This window comes from Epinephelus lanceolatus, chromosome 1 (genome assembly GCF_041903045.1).
Source record: "Epinephelus lanceolatus isolate andai-2023 chromosome 1, ASM4190304v1, whole genome shotgun sequence".
Taxonomy (NCBI): Eukaryota; Metazoa; Chordata; class Actinopteri; order Perciformes; family Serranidae; genus Epinephelus; species Epinephelus lanceolatus.
The window spans coordinates 40775661-40796638 of record NC_135734.1 but is presented as its reverse complement, the minus strand read 5'-3'; the positions used below and the strand labels follow the sequence as shown (position 1 = coordinate 40796638).

General features: G+C 41.0%; 1 protein-coding gene across 2 annotated transcripts in view; it reads left to right on the top strand.

Annotated features, from left to right (window-relative positions):
• Positions 1–20978, top strand: part of lactbl1b (lactamase, beta-like 1b) — a 38862-nt gene that overhangs the window by 8212 nt on the left and 9672 nt on the right. The window contains exons 2-6 of one of the 2 annotated variants that reach the window (XM_033626054.2): positions 75–150; positions 3998–4181; positions 7411–7517; positions 8087–8244; positions 20175–20422. In XM_033626054.2, coding sequence (XP_033481945.2) covers positions 91–150; positions 3998–4181; positions 7411–7517; positions 8087–8244; positions 20175–20422 — 757 coding nt within the window. In that variant the 5' untranslated portion in view covers positions 75–90. Of the gene's footprint in view, positions 1–74; positions 151–3608; positions 3799–3997; positions 4182–7410; positions 7518–8086; positions 8245–20174; positions 20423–20978 lie in introns of those variants that run through there. The other variant, XM_033626055.2, reaches the window with a different exon arrangement.

Here is a 20978-nt window from a genome sequence, read left to right as displayed (position 1 = left end):
AGTAATGAAGCAAAGCAAAGGCGGAAAATTATGTGCGGAAGCTATAACTGCTTTTTCTTTTTCTAATGTAACAGCTGGTGCAGCAAAACCATGGGCAAGGCGGGGAGCAAAGTCCTCAGGGAGGCGTCAGTGGACGGGGTTCAAGCCCAGGTAAAAGCAACCGCCTCACACACATACAAGCTGTGCACACAACACACTCGGACACACAAACACATGGATGAACTGAACCTGCAAAGAAACACATTAAACTGCCTTGATGATGATGATGATGATGGTGATGATGTGAGTGTACATCCTGACTCTGGTGAAATGGACCAGCTGCTGTGCTCTCCAGCGATCACAGGTTATGCAACTAGGATCATCCGCAGCTTGCTTTCACACTTCATTTTCCCACATCACATCATGATACCTATAATCATCAAAATACATTACTGAGCTCTGGACAGACCATTAATATCTTATGATTAAGCCGAGAGAAGGAATGATCTGGATGTACCCGACGATGGATAGAAAGTCTATTCATCGCCAAGGTTTTCTGTGCGTTTAATTCATATAACCCACCAGCTAGAAGTAGATAGATCACATCTTCTATCAGGTGAAATATAATTTAAAATCGTGACAGTCCTAGATGTTGTGATAATGTATTTTCTGGAAATTCAATTGAAAAACCACTTATAGATAAAATAACCAGATTCCCACCTGCTCTGTTTTTTTTATGTGGTACCCCAAAAGCCCTATAAGATTACATTTTCTATATATCTTGTCTGCACAAGATAAAAAATATCATCTCTGAATGGGTTCTGTATGTTTTGGCTGAGCCAGTGAATAAAAACAAATAGAATACCATGAGTTTTCCTGCTCATGCATTTTTAGGGAGCTTCCAGACCTAGAGTTGTCTTGCTTTGGTCCAAATCAGGGACTGTTGTTGTTGTTACCAAGTTGCATAATTGCCTAGAGTTGGTTTGTATATTCACGGCAGCATTTACAAGCGGACCAGATAAAATACTTGGGGGAAAATCCAGGAAGTAAAGCAAACGTTGAAGAAGAGTACACTTGCAAGATAAATGTGACACTTTCTAATGTCACAATGGAGGGACAACTACGCAGGTTGATTTTAGCACTGCTCATCGTGGACTATATTGCTGTCATTGTTCATTTTAGTCAAACCATACAGTTTGAAAACGAGCCGCGGCTCCAACTAGAAAACAATGTTTTGATGCATTGGATGTGCTGAATGTGCATATTAAGGCAGTACAGGAGGAGGTGCACATTAATAATCCTCCAGGACTGTAACATGCTCATGTTTAACCCAAACAATGTGTCATGTGACTGCAGTTGGTTCAGATCCAGGTCGGAACACGTTCTCACCACAAATGTACCGCACCAGAGTTCATTTGAAACCGGACTGAGACCACCTCTTCAAGAAGGTCTCAGTCCGGTGGTTTTGATGTCACCCGTGTGCGACTGCTGTGTTCACACCTGCCCAAACAAACCGCACTTAGGAGGCAAATGAACTTGAGTTTGACTGAACCAAACCAAACAGGGCAGGTGTGAATGCACCTTTAAAGTTCCCCCTATGGATGCCTATAGTTCCTTCACTTAAAAGTCTAGTGTGTAGGATCTTGGGGGGATATACTGGCAGAAATGGAATGCAATGAAAAGCACGGTGGTGCAGTGGTTAGCATTGTTGCCTCACAACAACAGAGCTCCTGGTTTGAACCCAGGGTGAGGGAGTCCCTCTGTGTGGAGTTTGCATGTTCTCCCCGTGTCAGCGTGGGTTTTCTCAGGGTACTCCAGCTTCCTCTCACAGTCCAAAGACATGCAGGTTAACTTGTGACTCTAAATTGTCCGTATGTGTGAATGTGAGTGTGAATGGTTGTCTGTCTCTATGTGTCAGCCCTGTGATAGTCTGGTGACCTGTCCAGGGTGTACCCTGCCTCTCACCCAATGTCAGCTGGGATAGGCTCCGGCCCCCTGCGACCCCTAACAGGATGAGCAGCTAAAAAAAATGAATGAATGCTTCATTAGTGTACAGCCACCTAAAACTGAAAATCATTTTGCTTTTGTTATCTTTGAATGAGCCATTTATACCTACAAACCAAACAGATCCTCTTCCACGGACTCCGCCATGTTATTTCTACAGTAGCCCAGAATGGACAAATCAAACTCTCTGCCTCACAGGACAAGTTTCACTTGCTTGCAATGTGCGACGTCACTGCTAGATGTCAGTAAATCCTACACACTAGACCTTTAGAGCCTTTCCACTTTATCTGTGTGCACCTCAAATCTGTGTTTAACACAAACAGGATTTGTGACATCTTAATTAGTCTGAACACTGTGCCATGGATCTCATGGAACTTACACTAGTCTGATGTAGAGACTTGGAGCCTCCAGCAATCAATACTGAGACTCCTCATTGAAGTTAGAGACATCTTGCAACCAGCAGTTAAACTTCTGAAATGAACATAACTTGCATATTTATAGATTCTGAATTGGACTGAGGAATAGATATAATTTCAGGAATTTTTAAGGAGATGATGGAACTTTTTGTGACCTTATCACCATATCAGACACAAATTATTATTCTAAGCAAAACATTTTTTATAGGCCTATATCTATTTTCATGAAATACAGCCTGCAATGACAAACCAGAGATATTAAAAGGGTGAATACATCGGTATAAACATAAAGCAAATCTCATCTATCATCTCCTGCTATACATCATCAGATCATGCAACTCTACCGCCCACTTCTAGATAAGGAGATAAGATGAGCATGCTAAGCAACTGTAGGCATTGCTCTTGAATACTAAAGACAGATGAGATTAAACTTTAAGGTAAATCTGGCACAGATTACAACCTACATGTTGACAGCATCACAGCAGTTTTTTGACTGTTAGTGGTACATATTAGCATTGTATGTAAATTGTACTGGTTTATAAATTTAATGGTAATCAGAGAATAGTTTTAGCTCCAAAGACTACAAACACACCGTCAGGTTTTTATGCTCCATCAGCTCTTACTTTTTGCAGCAAAGGTACAAGATCTCATTTGTAAATTGTTCTCCAGTGAGCTGTGATTGTATTTTTAGCATTGAAATTCAACAAACAAATCAAAACATGCAAACACATTGACTTGGAATCTCTTGGACTCTTTCTGTGCAGCCATATGACAGCTGGCAGTGATCTGAGTGAAGAAGTTGTTGACCGCAGTCGTATCTTATCATCAGTTATTATCCAAATTCCCCTCAACATCCCAAATTGCCTGTCATAACCTCACCCATCTGATCCAGAGTCGCTGCACCCAAGTGATTGTACTTTTCAGCTCATGTCCTGGCTAAAAGGCGCACCATATCACCCCTATCTCGACTCATGACGGCTGAGTGGGTGCCATCTTCGTCAGCTCGGTGGCGGGCTCCACAAGGCGAAGGACTGAAGTGAATTGATTCACGGGGATTAGGGATTAAGACTTCCCCCGGCCGCTTTGGTGGAGTAAATCTGGGGATTATGATGTCAACAGCCTGTGGCTGCAGGAAAGGAAATTGAATTGTGAGGGGACGGGAGTGCCGTTGGCCCAGGATTACAGCACAGTCAGTGAGAAATCAGAGATGGGAGTCCATGTCTGTGCCTTTCTCCTGCTCAGGAAAACCTCCATGGGGAACCATTTACTGCCTTTGGGGTGCAGGATTTACATAGTAAAACTAACTCTGAGTAGATGTTTGAGGTGTTGATTGTGTGATTAGATTAGTGTGTCACTGGTGATTCAGATCTTCCTGCTCTGGCCTGTGAAGCATCAGGTGGTAAGTACCGTTGAGTGCAACAGGAATCACTTGTATAAAGACTTCTTTTACAACTAGAATCAGCAGAAAACATTGAGAAGAATATCTGTTCAGTGAATCCACAAATATGGGAAACTTTATCAAGTGTGTAACCAAACAATTTCACAGACTGGGTGCTAATCTTGTGTGTTGTTGTGTTCCTTCTCTTTCCACATTCAAGCCCACTCCTGCTGTGGCTGCTCCTGCTCCTGCTCCTGCTGCAAGTGTTAAATTCCAAGGACTCACTAAAACTGGCAAGATGAAGGTGAAATGGACCCAAGTGGGTTTGGTGTTCTTCCTCGTTTTGTCACTGGTGATGACAGGATGCTTCCTCTGGCAATACCAGCTGCCAAAACTGCTGCCAGGTAAGACTGAACTGTTGGTAACAGGTGGTGGACCACACTGTGTGAGGTGTTTTCTCTTCAGACGAAAAAGGTCTCGGCAACCAGGATCTTAGCAAATCCTTCTACCTTAATGGACTTTTTAAGGAGCTGCAGTATCATCTATAAAACGTTTTTCAGACCACATGTTTTGATCGGGTTAACCTGAATGTAAAAACTGCAAATGACAGTGAGCGCTGACCTATTTAAAGCCGGCTGCCTTAAGATTTGACCTTTTTTTGAGACTTGAAAGTAGAAAGATAATTTAAATTCCATAATTTCTTTTTCTGTGGTGATCTAAAAATCTCACTGTCTGCAACCTTGAACTTGGGGCATCCAGTAACTACAGCCTCTTCCTCATTTATACATTCACCTCTGAATCAGAGCCGTTAGCTTGCAGCTAAACTCTGGATGCCCCTTCTTATCTGATCTTATAGCCACAGTAACAATCCACAGCCTCAGTTACTGCAATGTTGATAATCAATAGATTATTTTCTCGTAATTAGGGAGATACACATCTCGTAATTAAGAAGTCAAACGATCTCTGAATTGTTCAATCTTTATCTTGTAATTATGAGATACAGCATTAGCTTGCTAAAACATTACTCCACAGTTGTGCTTGCTGGGCAACATGATCTCATCCCTTTGACATTTTTCTGTGTGGCAGGAGTCCCAGTGTTACTAAAATGACGCCTGGGGCAGCCTCATGTGTGTATCTTGATGTAGAAGGGGTCAGTGGTTTGGTTCAGACAACAGAACTTCTTGGTTATGGCAGGAAAAGATCGTAGCCCAGCTTTGAGCAGGCTGTTCTCATGCGCTGTTTTTACGTTTTCAAATTTAGTATATCACACGTATCTTGGAAGGCTGCGATCATGTGACGAATGTGCCAACCAAAGTAAAGAAAGAAGCGGTCCCGAGCGGTCCCGTAGCAGACTCTCACGCTCTTTAAACTATGTCCATGGCTCTTAATGTCTGATAATGACGTAAAAGGGTTTACATTGGAGTTGGTGCCCAGACAACATTTGCATGTGGGGCTCATGTAGGAAGTAAATGGGCTGAAAATGGGCCCTATATGGGATTGTCCACAGGTTCAATAATGGCCCCATGCCAATTGCCCACATGGATGAGTTTACCCAAATGGGAATGCATGGGTTTTGCAAGGGCTACCTGGGTACTAAGTGGGTATGGGCAAAACATGGGGATCTTACCTGGAGCCCACGTGGGTATGATCAACCTTGTGGGTAATCTGCATGGTACCACTTTAGAACATGTGGACAATTCCATATCCTCCTGAGACTTTTGTTTGGTATGCATTTTTAATTTCTCCTTTTTTTTAGATCAGTAGGACCTGATCAGTATAAAAACCTAAATATTATCAACAATAGATAAGTCCCAATGTCCTCAACAAGAACTTTCTAATTAACAGTGTCTTAGGTTGTTACTGTCGATAAAATTGGTCAAATTTGTTGCCATATCAAAGTACAAATATTATTAATCATAAAATAAACAAGTTTCAACCATAAAGTGTGATCAGGTTGGCTACTGACTGACTTGGCAGAGATGGCTGCCATCTTGTTTTTACACGGATCAGTGTATTGTGCTCTTACTACCACTAGATGGCACAAAAAGTGTCCACGAACTAGGACAACAGGTCTTAGTTAAGAATAATGAAGTATAAGGTCCAGCAAACTCAAAATGCGATGTCCCCTTATGAGGACACAGGGTCTCAGGAGGATATAGGACCCATTTGTCAGGCCATTTACTACCCAAACGGGCCCCACATAGAAATGCTGGCTTGATGGAAAGCCCACTACGTCTGGTGCAAATGCTACACGGTGCCCCCGGCATCACAATAAAGTTACGAGTTCACAGGATCCGTCATTTCCACGCTTCCCATTAATCGTCTGTGTGCAGCCATGCAATGCATTCTGGTCGTGTTGCATTTCAAGAGACAGTGAAATCAAAGCTAGTTTATACAAATCAGGGGGGGTCCAGCATGACTCGCCACCAATGGAAACTCCTGAAAATCTTTACCTCACAACTAAACAACAACTAAACATTGTCAATTTAAAATTAAGAGTCAGTAACTGCATGGCTTATTTCTCGCCTTAATTGTTTTCAGAAACTATTTTCACAATATAAGAGAAAGTTGCCAAATGAGCTGCTTTGTTGGTCTGATTTGACATCTGGGAGCAGAAAGCCCACATGCCTGGTGGTACGCCCATCAAGCATCCTATGCTGGGAAGCGCCGCGACCCTTTGTGTCTGAAAATGCCCCATATGTTCACATACTGTAATGACGCTGGTGCGGTGGTGAGGCAGTGTATTTTGAAACTCTGTGAGTGAGCCCAGTCTGTGCTGTGAGTGTGCATAATTAGGAGCATCATAACATGTTCAAGATCTCAAAAAGCAGTGCCAGTTAGAGCAGTAATTTGATCATTTTCAATTTCTAGGACAGTACAAGCTGTATTTCAAAAAGAAATAAGAGCACAAATGTTTGAAACTGACGTGTGAAATTAATTACAGTGAAATGTTTTGATTGTAATTCCTTCAAACTAAATGTCAAACTGCAGCGAGCGTGCTTTAAATAATAAATTTGGTTGAAATATGTTGACAGTTAATTAAAGGGTCTCATCAGGCTCTTTAGTTTCATTTGTTCAGAGCCAAAATGCCTTATTCTGCTAAACACAGTCCCTGCTGATAACCTCTATGCGATGTATATGAGTAAACGTCAGAGTCAGAGTAGACGTCAAGTGATATTATAAATGGGAAAAACAGCTCCACCGGCTCCGATTCATATTTTCCAATGTGCACAACATACATCTTTTTATATTTCAACAACCTTATTTTTCATGTATAGTGGTCCTTCAGAATGAAAAGGCTAACGGTGGCCTGAAGCTACAGTGAAACATATTGAAATATCATATTGTTCATACAGAGTTCACAGTGGGACCAGGCAATGTCTCTATTGATCAGCTGGCTGTATATCATATATCCTGTCAAATTCTATCCTATCAGATCAACAGGGTTCATCAAGAAGCGCAGAGAATTAATAAAGCCCAGAGCTAGCCAATTATACCGCATCACACTGGCCTTTGTGCCACTGATACATTATTCTATCAAATATCAAGTGGGAATTACAACTGCCTGTCACCCTGTGCTTCCTTTTCTCTCTTTTCCTCTCTCTCTTTTCTCATTTCCCACCCGCCGCCCAGATGATGAGATGGGTCGGAATGCCAAATCAGAGATGATGTGTCCTCGCTTCCCCGAACCTCTGCCGCTGGAGCATCCTATCCCCAGTCTGAAAGAGGCCCTGGAGAAGGTGAGAGGAGCGGTCCATCACACGCGGATTTAAAACTGAGGTTGTATTTCTGTCATGCCTGCTCAAGTCCGAGGAAATTTACAGGCCGGCCACGGTAATCCTTCACACCAAATGCTGTCGCTGTTGACAGAAGGAGATTATAGATAGAGTGGATAAAAAACTGAGGGTCTGTCTGAGCAGGAAGCAGCAGTGTTGATGACCAGTTGAAATGCAATGAAATATATGCACCTCAGCACCCATCAGAGATTGTGAAAATAAATAGTCATGGTTGCTCATTAGTAATGAGGAGAAATGCGAAGGAATGGATGAACATCTCCAATATCTGACTCATTAATTTGAAGTTGAGCAGAAGTTTGCCAGTTAAAGTTCAGTTTACAGTTGTACTGAAAAAAGCTTCTTTCATCTCCGCCACCAAACACCTAAAGCCAAATTGAGCATGAAAATCAGTTTGTTATTCATTACATTCAATTAGTTTTGAAGAATGATTTTGTTTTATCAGCAGATTTCACTTCACCAAACAAAATGCGATTATTTCTCCTGGTACTTTGTTCCTGCTCTGTCTCCTACAGGTGGACGCTTTGCTTCGGCAGAGTGTTAACCCTATCAGCCTTCCCTCTTTGTCGGCCATCGTGATCTTAAATGACACTGTTTTGTGGACTGGCAACTTTGGAAAAAGGAATGGCAGTGACCCTCTCTCAGGACCCCCCAATGAGTACACCATATACAGGTGAGTACTGCACAGAAACCTACTGCACAAATATAACAGATGTCCCTGTTCAGCCCACTTGGCAGAAAAAATGTTGGCATTGTATGTTTCTGCAAACCATGACTACATTTACACATTATTATGTGACAAATATGTTGAATCTTAATGTTATGCTGTGGTTAACCTATATAGGCACAAAAGCCACATGGTTATGGTAAGGAAAAGATCATGTTGTGGCTTGAAATTCCCAGTTTGGGGGCATAATCCCTGCTGGAAAAGCAGCAGTGTCTCCGTAAAAAAACAATATTTTTTCATGCCACTACTCTGACAGGAATTGCAGGAATATGTTGGTAAAAAAACAACTGCGTTTTGTGGCACAATTTCTGTTGGAAAAACAGTGACTAGTTGCTACAAAAAAAAATCACGTTTGGTGCCTAAAAAAACTGCTGCAACAACCTGATCTCACAGAAATACATGAAATGACCACGACCTCTTAACACCGCATTCCGTGGTGGCAGCATGTAATGGGTTGAAATTACGTGCTGCCACCACGAAAACAATGCCAATGTAAAGTCAATTAGGGTCCTCTCCCGTGGTGGACACACGGATTCCCTGATTCAATCACGTCACGTCAACCTCGTTTTCCTCAATGATATCTTTAACATTCCTGTACACACACAAAAACGCGGAAGTGTTCTTGATATTAAAACGGCAAATACATTCTCCTGTTATAATTTCCCACCAATAATAATAATAATGATAATAACGTGATAGTTCGGCTGTTCTAGATATTTGTTATAGCCTATTCAAATATTCAATCACAAAAACGCCGTTTCTAGAGAACTTGCTAAAATATCTGAAATGAACCATCACGCCTACTTTTTCTTAACATATTTCATCTAGGTGCAGTGTCATTACTAGTTCAGCTTTACTAGACATTTGATATATTCAGTAAATGTATCTTTTTACGACCCTGTTTTACAAACCACAAAAAAACCTACCGTCCCAAAAACGCCGTTTTTAGAGTACTATCTAAAATAACTACGATTAGCCAATATCCTTGCTTTTTTTCTTAACATAGTCCATCTAGGTGCAGTGTAATAACTACTTCGGCTTTACTAGATATTAGATTTATTCAGTAGATCTAGCTTTTTACAACCCTATTTTACATGCCGCAAACGAACCTACTGTCCCAAGAACGCCGTTTCTAGTGTATTAGCTAAAATATCGAAAATTAGCGGACATCTTTACTTTTTCTTACCATAGTTCATCTAGGTGGAGTCTAATAACTCGTTCGGCTTTACTTGATATTAGATATATTCAGTAGATATATCTTTTTACAACCCTATTTAGAGCCCTACTTTGCAAATCAGAAGAACTACAACTATGTTGCTGATATGTATCAAACTGCATGGCGCGGTCCCAGGGAATTGTAGTTTTTTAAAAATCTAAGTGTTTTTCCCAGATTTGGAAGTTGTAAATACTGAATTGAGAGTACACTGTGGACTTTAAGGGGATGGTAAACACATTTGTGAAATCAGATTTTAAATATCTAATTTTTAAATGGGTGAAAATTAATTGTATCCATATTTTATCCATATCTGACAGCACCCACAGTTGTTGACTACACTATACACATGATAGCTGAGGTCAAGAGCTCTCTATAACAGTTGGTCCCATGTCTGTACCCCCTTTCGTTGCTGAGTTATAAGCCCTCAAACATGCACTGAGGTCAAGGTTCAAAGGTCAATGGCTGAAAGCAGGAGCCATGTAGAATCTTCATACTGACATATGTCACTCTCCAGGTTGAGACCTTTCCAATGATGTATTTGGTTTAGCTCTACGACAAAGTTTAGATTTTTTCATTTTTTGGACACAGGCCATGCCAGGTGTAGTTTTAGAGAGCACTTTGAAGGCCCTGTGTATAAAATGAGTTTTGTTTGTTTCTTTGCTTGTTTTTATCTTTTTTACTGTAGATAGTTACTAAAACGAGTCATCCTCAGACAATACAATACTACTAAAAAGTAAAACCAATAATAACAATAATGAAATAAGCAAAAATAATATTAAAATCATATTGAAATGTTAAAATCTATTTACAGAGTGGAATGGTAGCCTAATAGATAACTTAGATAATATTTATTATTGTTTAGACACTTTATTATTGCTTAGATACTATTTAGCCTATTATTGTATTTACTTTAACATGTTCTACTTTTGAGTAATTTCCGAGAAGTTATGATAAAAAAAATAAAAAATTACAGACTATAGGAGACAACCTCTTCAATGTCTCACGTCAATTAATTAACACGATTTGTCGGCTTTTTATAATGCCTTTTTTTTTTTTTTTTTGCTGCTGTCTCCAGTTGAGAGTGGTGATTTGCTAAATACATTCTACAATAATAATTAGATTAACATTTGGTCTATAATATTGTTGGCTATATTACGCATTTTAATTAAAAAAAACGGAAGAATAAAAGAAATAAACACCGAAATAATTACTTTTTTTATTGATACTCCTCTCTGACACACACACCACACACACACACACACATTGAACACGCGATTGAATGAATGAATGGTTCAGCCACAGTCCCGCCGGCTGGCGTGGTCACATTGAGATTACATTTGTTTTTTATTACTAACAAAATGTTTTATATTGACCGTATGAATGGTTTCATTTTCAAATAAATATTTGGAAACGAAAATATGCTTTGGTGTACTTTTACAGAGTTTTGCAATATGTATATAGCCTACCTGTATCAAAATGTATAATTTTCAGCAGCAGTTTGTGTGACAGCTGCCATGGTCGGACATATAACCAGCGGGGCAGCCGTTCTGTGGCGCTGGCTTGGGGTCCACTCTCCCCTGGTGGAGTGGAGGGTGGCCGGGTTGCCAGGGGCAGACGGCTCCATGTGATGGTGTTTCCTCTCTGGTTCTTCCATGCTCAGCCTTATTTTTATCTTCTTATTTATTTATTTATTACTGGCGTCTGGATTCAGTTACGGCAGACGGATGGCAATCTGAAATGGAATGAAGCCCACAGACAGCGGACAGCAGCTACAAAACAGTAGTGGAACACGCCCCATCCGCCCACAGCACAATGTTCTTAAAGCCCTACACTATCAAAAGCTGGCAAAATACATTTATTTTATTTTATGGCCTTGACATTAACCTGTCATATTGTTGAGTTATCAAGGACACTTCCGCGTTTTTGTGTGTGTACAGGAATGTTAAAGATATCATTGAGGAAAACGAAGTTGACGTGACGTGATTGAATCAGGGAATCTGTGTGTCCACCACGAGAGAGGACCCTAATTGACTTTACATTGGCATTGTTTTTGTGGTGGCAGCACGTAATTTCAACCCATTACGTGCTGCCACCATGGAATGCGGTGTTAAGAGGTCGTGGTCATTTCACGTATTTCTGTGAGATCAGGTTGGCTGCAAACACAGCTACAGGTAGCTACAAAACACTCATTTGGTGCCTCAAAAGCCACTAGAAAATCAGCAAGGGGTCACTTCAAAACACACACATTAGGTGGCTAGAGGCTGCTGGAAAAACAGCTACAGGTTGATACTAAACACCCACATTAGGTGGCTAAGAGCTGTTGGAAAAACAGCTACAGGCTGCTACAAAACACCCACATTTAATGCCGTAAACACCGCTGTAAAAACAGCAAAACGTTGCTACAAAACACCCATGTTTGGAGCCCAAAAAACTGCTGCAAACACAGCTACAGGTAGCTACAAAACACTCACATTTGGTGCCTCAAAAGCCACTAGAAAATCAGCAAGGGGTCACTTCAAAACGCCCACATTAGGTGGCTAGAGGCTGCTGGAAAAACAGCTACAGGTCGCTACTAAATACTCACATTAGGTGGCTAAGAGCAGCTGGAAAAACAGCTACAGGCTGCTACAAAACACCCACATTTGGAGCCTAGGTAAACCCACATTACAACGGTATCAACTTAAAAGCAGTTTAAGCCTTCTCCATGCTGCTAGGATTAAAATTCTGGGGTAGAAATAATTATTTTTGAAATGTTGAATGTAAACTAAACTCCCAAATTTCTGGTTATCTCTGTTTATTGTCACTGACCTTGTTTTTTTTTTTTTTACTGATTCTGTAGCTGCAGTCTGAAACATTAAACACATTACTTCCTGTGCTGCAGAGGAGGCAGTGTGTTTTCATTATCAAATGAGCTCTATTACATCACTTTAATTAATTGTAATGGGCACATAAGCTCTGGATATAAATATTCTTCAGCCGGCACACATCTGCACAGCAGCTCCAGACTGATGTGTAATTGATGTTGCAGCATGATGGTGATCATGTTACCTCTGGGTGTCTCATGGTTACTGTAAAAAGGGTAAAGTAACTGTCGAGGGCGTGTTACAGTGCAGGAGCGACATTAGAAAAAAGCTTAAAGTAAAAAAAAGAACTGTTAAAACAATTTATGGTGTATTATGGTTAAAGCATTTAGTGTCTGATGAGTTAGGACATTTTGCACAGTGGCCACGGCAGAAACAAATCCTGGAGGTTGATTAGACAGCCAGGCCACAGTGTTAGGTTGTCAGAATGAACCAGTCCATTCTTTAGATTGTGGAATTGTTTAATGTGATCAAGTGAGGCCCAGAGCTGAAATTATTCAGAGACTGATCACTTTAGAGAGTAAAGTTTTTGCCAGAAGAGAATATTCAGTAGAGAAAGTGATCCTCAAGGAAGAAGTGGCAAGTGTTGTTTTCTTACTTTAAATAGATAGGCTGGAGAGATATATGGTGTGTGGGGAAATCACCAGGCAGGAAAGGCTCTCTCTTTTTATGATTTAGATTGGAACAGTACAGTACTTTCTAAACAGTCCTAAGAATCAACAAAATACATAATAGTTCAGTGGTTTCAAAATGTTTGTGCCAACAGGCAAGCCAAAATCTCAAGGCACACCTGTATTTATATCTGTGCACGTGTTATCACTCTTACCGTGACATAAATGTTTGTTGTGGTTATCACAAAATCCCATGGCACACCTGGATTTGCATCACTGTACACCTTTTGAGAACCACTACAACATTCATATAATATCTAAGGAGTCTACACGAATGAGCGCACCTACTGGTATATTAGGTTTAGGTAAAGGATCATGGTTGGGCCTCATAATCTTTCATACTTAACATAAAGTTAAGTAGGTTAGGTTTAGGAAAGGAAGCATGGTTGGGCGTTGTCACATTATGTAGTTAATGGAAAGTTCCGTACTTGTAAAGTGACAATGTGATGACGTGACAACGTACCTTCAAATTAGTTCACTTAGTTCCACACGTCATGAATACAGGTCTCCTGCATGGATGTATAAAGAGACCTGGATACAGCACTGAGGGTGAGATCTAATTATCCTATGAAATTCGCTCAGTGGCACACGAAGCCAAAAATGATCAACTTCCACCGTATGAAAGTACCAGGATCTTCCGCATTGTGCGGCCCATAGAACAGGTGCGCTAGAGACAGCCACTGGGCATGGTTGAGCACATCCAAGCACAGCCTACTGGCCAACTTCTGCGGGTCAAGCAGCTGACTTCGGGTTAACTGCTCTGCTAACTTGAATGGGGATAAACTGAGTTAAACCTGTGGGTTTTTTAGACTTTCTAAACGTCATCAAACCAAATGGAACAAATCTTGTTATTAAAACGAGTCATTTTGCGGGGTTTGTAACACTTAAAAAAAAAAAAAATCTAAGTACTGCTGTTTGACCACTACAAAAATTGGCTTGAAAGCCAGACAGACTTCCCGGGGGCTTGGTCTCCTGAGGGAAAGTCCGCTGTTTCTTTGACACATCCACCACCCCAACCTACCTCGTTACACGGACTTTTGCTCTTGGTCACGGGATCACAGCCGCATCATTACGTGGGTTACATACAAATTCTGGTGCATAACTTTTCATAGGTATACATACAAACAGTGCATGAGAACAGCCTGCAAGAGTTGGCCTGCATATAACCAGATGGAATTGAAAGTAAAAGTTTTTAACTGTTAGAACAGATTGTTTTGATAAAAGTTTATTTAATAAAATAATGAACAAACAAAGAAGAAGAGAGAACAGAGAAAAATAAAACCTCACATGAGTCTGCAATTACCTCTTACCTCCGAAAATAAAAATATAAACAGATCAGAGTCAGAATAACAGTTCATGCAGTTTAACAGACAAATCCAGTGCAATCAATAGATAAAACAAGATAAGCTGCTCACACAAAATCAAAGTGTGCACCACATTTAGGCAATCCACAGACTCATCGACTGTTTTCCTCCCCTCATGACTTAAAGGGGTACTTTAGCAATTTAGTATTGCAAGTTGTTGGCTTTGCGAAAGAAGGATTGGTCCGAATTGATGCAGCAGATGCCTTTTAGTCCCTAAGCTGAGATCTTACAGTTTCAGTGATGCAACATGATAGCATCTTTCATCTGACGCTCCCCGCCTGATAAAAGCCCACAACTCAAAGTAAAGCTGGCTTTTTGTTAAAAATTAGAAGTCTTCAAACCAAATGCAAGAAATGAATGATGTCATGGTCAGGGGTTGTTTTCTTAGATTTTAGAAAGCTGCTTTTGACCCACAGCAGACATACAACAATGCTCACATGAGTTGTATTAGGTGTAAAATGGTGGAATGTCCCTTTAAAGATGGCTTGTAATTGTTACTGGTACAATTAAGCAGTCCCAACAAATTAACTTTAAAAGTTCTGTATGTAAACTTTAATCACATTTTATTGCCATTGGGTGAGCGAATTGTAACATAACTTGAAATCTGAGACCTTCCCTTACTTTCTCGGTTGCATAAAGCCTCTTTCACACAGAGCGCGATTTTCGCGGCGCCCACCGCGGGGTAGGGCGCAGAGCAAGTGGAGAGCAAGGCGCGCAAGACAGGATTTGGGGGAGTACAGGCTCGTTCAGGAGCTACAGCTCCATGATGACCGCTTCCGGGTCTACTTCAGACTCTTCTCTGCTACTGGACGCGCCGAGGTGTCGTCACAGCGCGTTGTGGTGAAATTAAAAAATGTTCAATTCGAGCACAGGCTGGCGGGGCGCAGACGCCGCGGCATGCGCCCTCTCGTGCGCCCCTCAGCTCAGCGGCAGAGCAGTGCGCTCTTGTGCTGCGGTAGCACATACACAATGAATGGGTTCGTCAGCGGAGGTCTGCGCTTTGCGCGCTCTGTGTGAAAAGGGCTTAAAACAGTCTGTGGACTGGTTTCTATGCCAGGGACTCAAGTCGAATTTACTGGGAAAATCCAAAGGATGTGACCAACACATTCTCACTCCAACCTCGTCACATATCGATGTTTGGTCATGGACTTCCCACATATGATGTGCAAGGTACCACAGATGAGTTGGTTGTTGACGTTCTGGGACACTGTGTCAAGTTCTGCCTGTTACACGCATTGTCTTCTTTCAAAATACACTTCTATTTTCAGAAGAAATTTACCGTTTACATGCAGTCTCTTTCAAAATAAAAGCACTAAGGCAGTACAACACCACAAATTGACGTTTTTTTCCTTCAACAATAAAAACACGTGGTTGGGTTTAGGAAAACAGCTCTCCTGGGCGAAAGTCTGTGTTTGTTGGACCCATTCACCACCCCTCCCACCTGCCCCAGTCATACTTTCGCCACTTTCAGTTTCGTTCTTCCTCTGGCACGTTTCCCCCTGACGCCACAGGGGGTGACGCCATGAGCATTCCTATGCCTTGCCTTTCTTCAGCTCCTCTGCAGCACTAACAGTGTGAAACAGTAGCTGACAACTAAGAATTGGAGTTCGCTAAAGTGATCAAACGATTGGTGGCCACCAGAATACAGAGTCCACACATGCCTAATTGTTTCCATACATTTTGCAGAAATATGAAATATGAATCCTGTGTGTTTCCATTAAATGTACGGACTTTGGTAAAAACTATGAATTCGTGTGAGTTTTCTGCAGAACCGGAAACAAAACAAGTCTCGCATTCTTCTTCTTCTACGTTTTCTGGCGGTTGGCAACCAGCTTGTAAATGCATTACCGCCTTTCGGACCCAGAGTGTGGATATCACCATGGAGAGAGGTGCGCTACATCAGACTTAATTCGAACATAACTGTTTCCATCCCCCGTTTTGCGAATCAATATTTTTCAAATCAACCAAAACCCACCTAAAGCGAGTGTATTTTAGTGTGTGCGAGTCAGGGGATTTTAATTCAAATTTTGGCGTTTCAATCATAATTTTCCAATGCGATACTTCTAGATGCGCATCTAAACAGGCTGATGGAAACATGGCTACTGACGTGAAATATATTGTGATTTTGTTGTTGTGGCTGGCTAACGTTAGCTTGCTTTCTAACATAGACAAATTGCTAGCTAGCACATGTAGCAAACTACTGTACTCCGTGGATAACGTCAGTTTACTCATACAGACTCTTAAGGCTGGTTTGCAAATTACTTTATCAGTTAAGAAACAACCAATGCCAGATGAATGCAACACAGCTAAGTGGCCAACAAGCTAACTGTAAGCTAAGCCAAGTTTAGCCAGCTAGCTGTAAAGCTACGCCTCTGGATCTGCCATTGGTTGCAAGTAACGTTAGCTGATACAGTAATTTGCGAATGGAAAGCTAGTTAGTATTATGGAGTCAATGGTCCAAATTAAATATAGGAACATATAGATAGTAACGTTATTCTTAATATAACTGTAATTTATTTTCCAGTATTCTATCAACATGATGCCGGTTAATCACAGTCAGTCTCGTTAGTCACTGTTGTGGCTGATGCAAGTGCTCACTCGCAGCTACTGCAGTTCACTTTACAGCCTCAGAGAAAGGTGACACTGATAACAAGGATTTAGTATAAGTTACATACTGTATTTGACCAGCCAACATATAGGCCTATGTGCACATATGCAGTCTTCAGTCAGACATAACTTTTACTAAAGTGTCTCCAGCACTTTGTGCACTGTAGCGCACATTAGAGGTGACATTTAGAAGCAGATACATATTTCTTGAGTTCTCTAAGATGCTCAGTGTTCTGACTCATTCACATTCACCGCTGCTCCTGAAAGTGCTGATGCTCAATTTAAGTAATTTTTCCCCACAATTTAACATAAACTCCGCAGCAGGCAATTTCGCTCAGTGGAAGCGGACACACTCCGTTACTTCAATGAGCTTTTAACGCGAGCACTCTTCTTTGAAATAAAAACTCTGCACTCCGTGAGGATTAAAGTCCTGAGCATTTTTTTGTAATTTGTGTAAGTTGTGTAATTTGAAAACTTTAGGGCTCACAACCACCGCCCAGTGCAGAGAACTAGTATGCATTTTAGTTTAGTTTGTAATAGAGGACAGCGGTGTGAGCAACACAAAGCATTGTGGGACTCAAGGACATGGCAGCTAGGATAGAGACCGAGTACTGTTAGACGTCGGGGCAAGTTAGTCTATATCTTACCCAGCTTGAAGCCACGCTGGAATGGTCAAGATTTGCTGCATTATCAACTGGCAACCTGTAAACTGATATTCAGTAACCTGACCCCAAACTGTAAACCCACAAACTGGAGCTTGTAACAGCTGGTGAACCAGGTGAGCGTGGCCTCAAATGCACAACTCTGGAGACAGTTCCAGTAAATAACAGTCTTTACTGGTCAAAGGGTAAGTTTGGTACACAGAGGGACAAACAGTGGAGGCAAACAAATCCAATAGAGATGAGGCAGAGGCAGAGTCAATCAACAGACTAAATTCAAAAACCAAGAAAAGGACACAGGGAAACAAAAGGCTGGACACACACTAAATACTCTGGTGAAGGGAAGGATAACGAGACATAGGTGAAGTCATCAAAAGGGAGGGAAAATACACAGGGACAGGAAGTGAAGTGAATTGAAACGAGAGGAGATGTGAGTTTCAAAGTAAAACAGGAAACAACATGAATGAATTAAATACATAACATAACCTGAGAAACTTGAGCTGTGACAGAGCTGAAAGTCATTACTGACAGTTAACCTGCTGTTGGTTATATCCTCCTGGGACCCAGAAGAAAAAAAGTTTTGATATCAAGATTTGTTTTATGTAATTTAAGTATTAGACTTGAAAGAAACATTTTGCATCAAAAAAAATTCAAAAATATTATTTATTTATTTTTTATCACATGTCCTCTGTAGAGGACATCGGGACTTAGTCGGGTCTTAAATTTCCAGAGTTAGTCAATGAGTTTCAATTGAGTTACAATGGGACTATGGGGTATTTTATGCTTTATCTCTAAATATATGCGCTACAAAGAACTTTTACTCCCCTGGAATTATTATGTGGCTGTCTTCAATGCTTAACACTATGATAGATAGCTGTAGCAAGGTAGAGTGTATTCTTAATAGCTATACCAATGGGCCTGACGTTGCAGTCAGGGTGCAGGATTGGTACCCTGTACCACTGGGTTTAAGGGCCTAGTGGTCCAACTGCACTCACCCCTCACTATCTATGATGTGATGAGGTGTAATGCTTGCTATGTAGTCATTAAACACTCGCCCAGGCAATAAGAAGTGATGGGGAGCCCCATAGTTTGACCCATGACCCCTATGTGACAGACCCCAAAGACCAGGTAAACTTTATTGTGTGTGGTGGCCTAGGAAGGGTAAAGAACAGTGGAGTGAAGCTTTATAGATACGATTGTATGTGTGAATACACTCTCAGCAAGAATTGTCATTGTTTAAAGGAAATAGAGCAAGAAGTTTCCCGAAATCCTCCTTTTAGGTAGTATCCTACCATAGATGCATGGGAATGTACGTTCACCTAAGGTGTTCTTATTTTCCAATAAACCTCCAAATTCTTGTGTACACATTACTTCAGAGTCTCACTCCAAGCCAAATTTCTGCTTTCACACTGACTAACCTTTAAAATGTATTAGAAATTATGAGAAAAAAGCATCATTCCCCTTAATGGCCTTCTGCCCGCTGAATCATGGAAACTGGTTAAAAGACAGGGGGTACTAAGTCCTGATGTCCTCTACAGAGGACATTGAATAAAAGGTGTATTTTGAAAAGGTTAAAATTACTCTGGATTTCTGAAATCTCTCTAAATTAAAGTTAAGACCCTTATATTCAAGAAACTAATTAAATATTAACAAAATAATCATAACTTTTGCCAGAAAATGATCAATTACCACTCTGGCAGCAAAAAACGAGAAAAACGTAATGGCAGCCATTTTGAAAAGGGTGTGTGTTTGCCCTGTTAACCCCACCCACATAATGTCTACATCATTAGAAAGCCCTGGATGTCCTCTTCAGAACACAATTTGACCCAAATGGATAATGCATAATGCATACTTGAGTTACACTAGTTAGACCAATGTCCTCCACAGAGGACAAAAATGAATTGTCAGGACCCAGTCATTTCAAGTAAATAGGCTATCACAATAATAGACGTGTGTTTTCTGTATTAAAAGTACAAACGTAGGAAGGCAGTGAGTCCTCGACCATATCAGCTTCACGGTGAATATGGATCAGACAGGTAGAAATTCAACCATACACATGATTCATGTGTGGAAAAACTACAATTTTAACATCTACCTATCCAAAAAAAAAAGTTTTTTTTCTTTTTCAAGGCCCTGTAAGGGGAGTTTGATTCGGATCATAGTATTTTGCAGCACTGTGAGTAGTTACAAGAGACACAGACCACTGATGAAGGTGTACATTTGAGTTGTCAGCCTTTTTCTATTTAACAGATGAAAATTTCTCAACACGTGTGGTTGGTTTTTTTTTTGTGGCTTTTATTCTGCCAGACAAGTCCATAAAAAGTCACGGACAGAACGCCAGAAAGCAAAAGACACTTTAAGGGGAACTGATGGAAAGCGAAAAGAAAAATAAATCAGAAAGGCGAGACATGAGAGTAGAGTAAGAGTTTTCCAAAAAACAAAAACAAAACTGTGCCTCACTGTGCCAACATAAAAATACACACTCTGTTCTCTTTCAGAATTGCAAGCCTGTCCAAAATCTTTCCGACACTGATGCTGTACAAACTGTGGGAGGACGGGAAGATCGGCTCCCTGGATGACCCTCTGGAGAAATACGTGGAGAACTTCACCATCAAAAACCCTCTGGGGAAGACACGGGACTCTGAGCTGAAATACGTGACAGATGGCCTGATATTTCTGGACAGCGGGGAGGTTCAGATCCGCTCGTCCTCTGTTACCCTGCGCAGGATGGCCAGCCAACTCTCAGGTATCTTAGATATGGATTTTATTATATTTCTGGTGCTGGATACGGAGACGTGTAAACCCACAGGAGCTGACCTATTGGAACTGAAGGCTGGAATAAAAACTACTGAAATAAGAGGAAGGAGAAGAAAGGGTTTCTGGTATATGACAAACGTTTTCTCTGATCAACGTTAAATGTGAACATCCAGGCTGCAGTTTACTCTTATTTCTGATGAATAAAGTTAAAGTTCTTGCTGCAAACACTGTGATGCCACACAGCTGGTTCAATATCAGTGAAGTTTCCCTTTATATTCATTGTCTTGTGTAGCGATCAGCAGTGATGTGGTGGTTCACTTTTACACTGTGATCTGTAGCCTATAGTTCGGCTTTAGCTTCTAACTATCTTTGTCTTTTTAACCTGTTGTTGCTGCTGAGTCAGTTTGACATCCTGGATATATCCTTCAAACACAGACTGTAGACCGCTCTGTCTGCTTCTCTCTGGAATCTATCAGACAAAGAGACAACTTAGTTGCAGGACTTGAAAAACACAAGGTCTTTACTAAAAGGTCAGTGCACAGGAA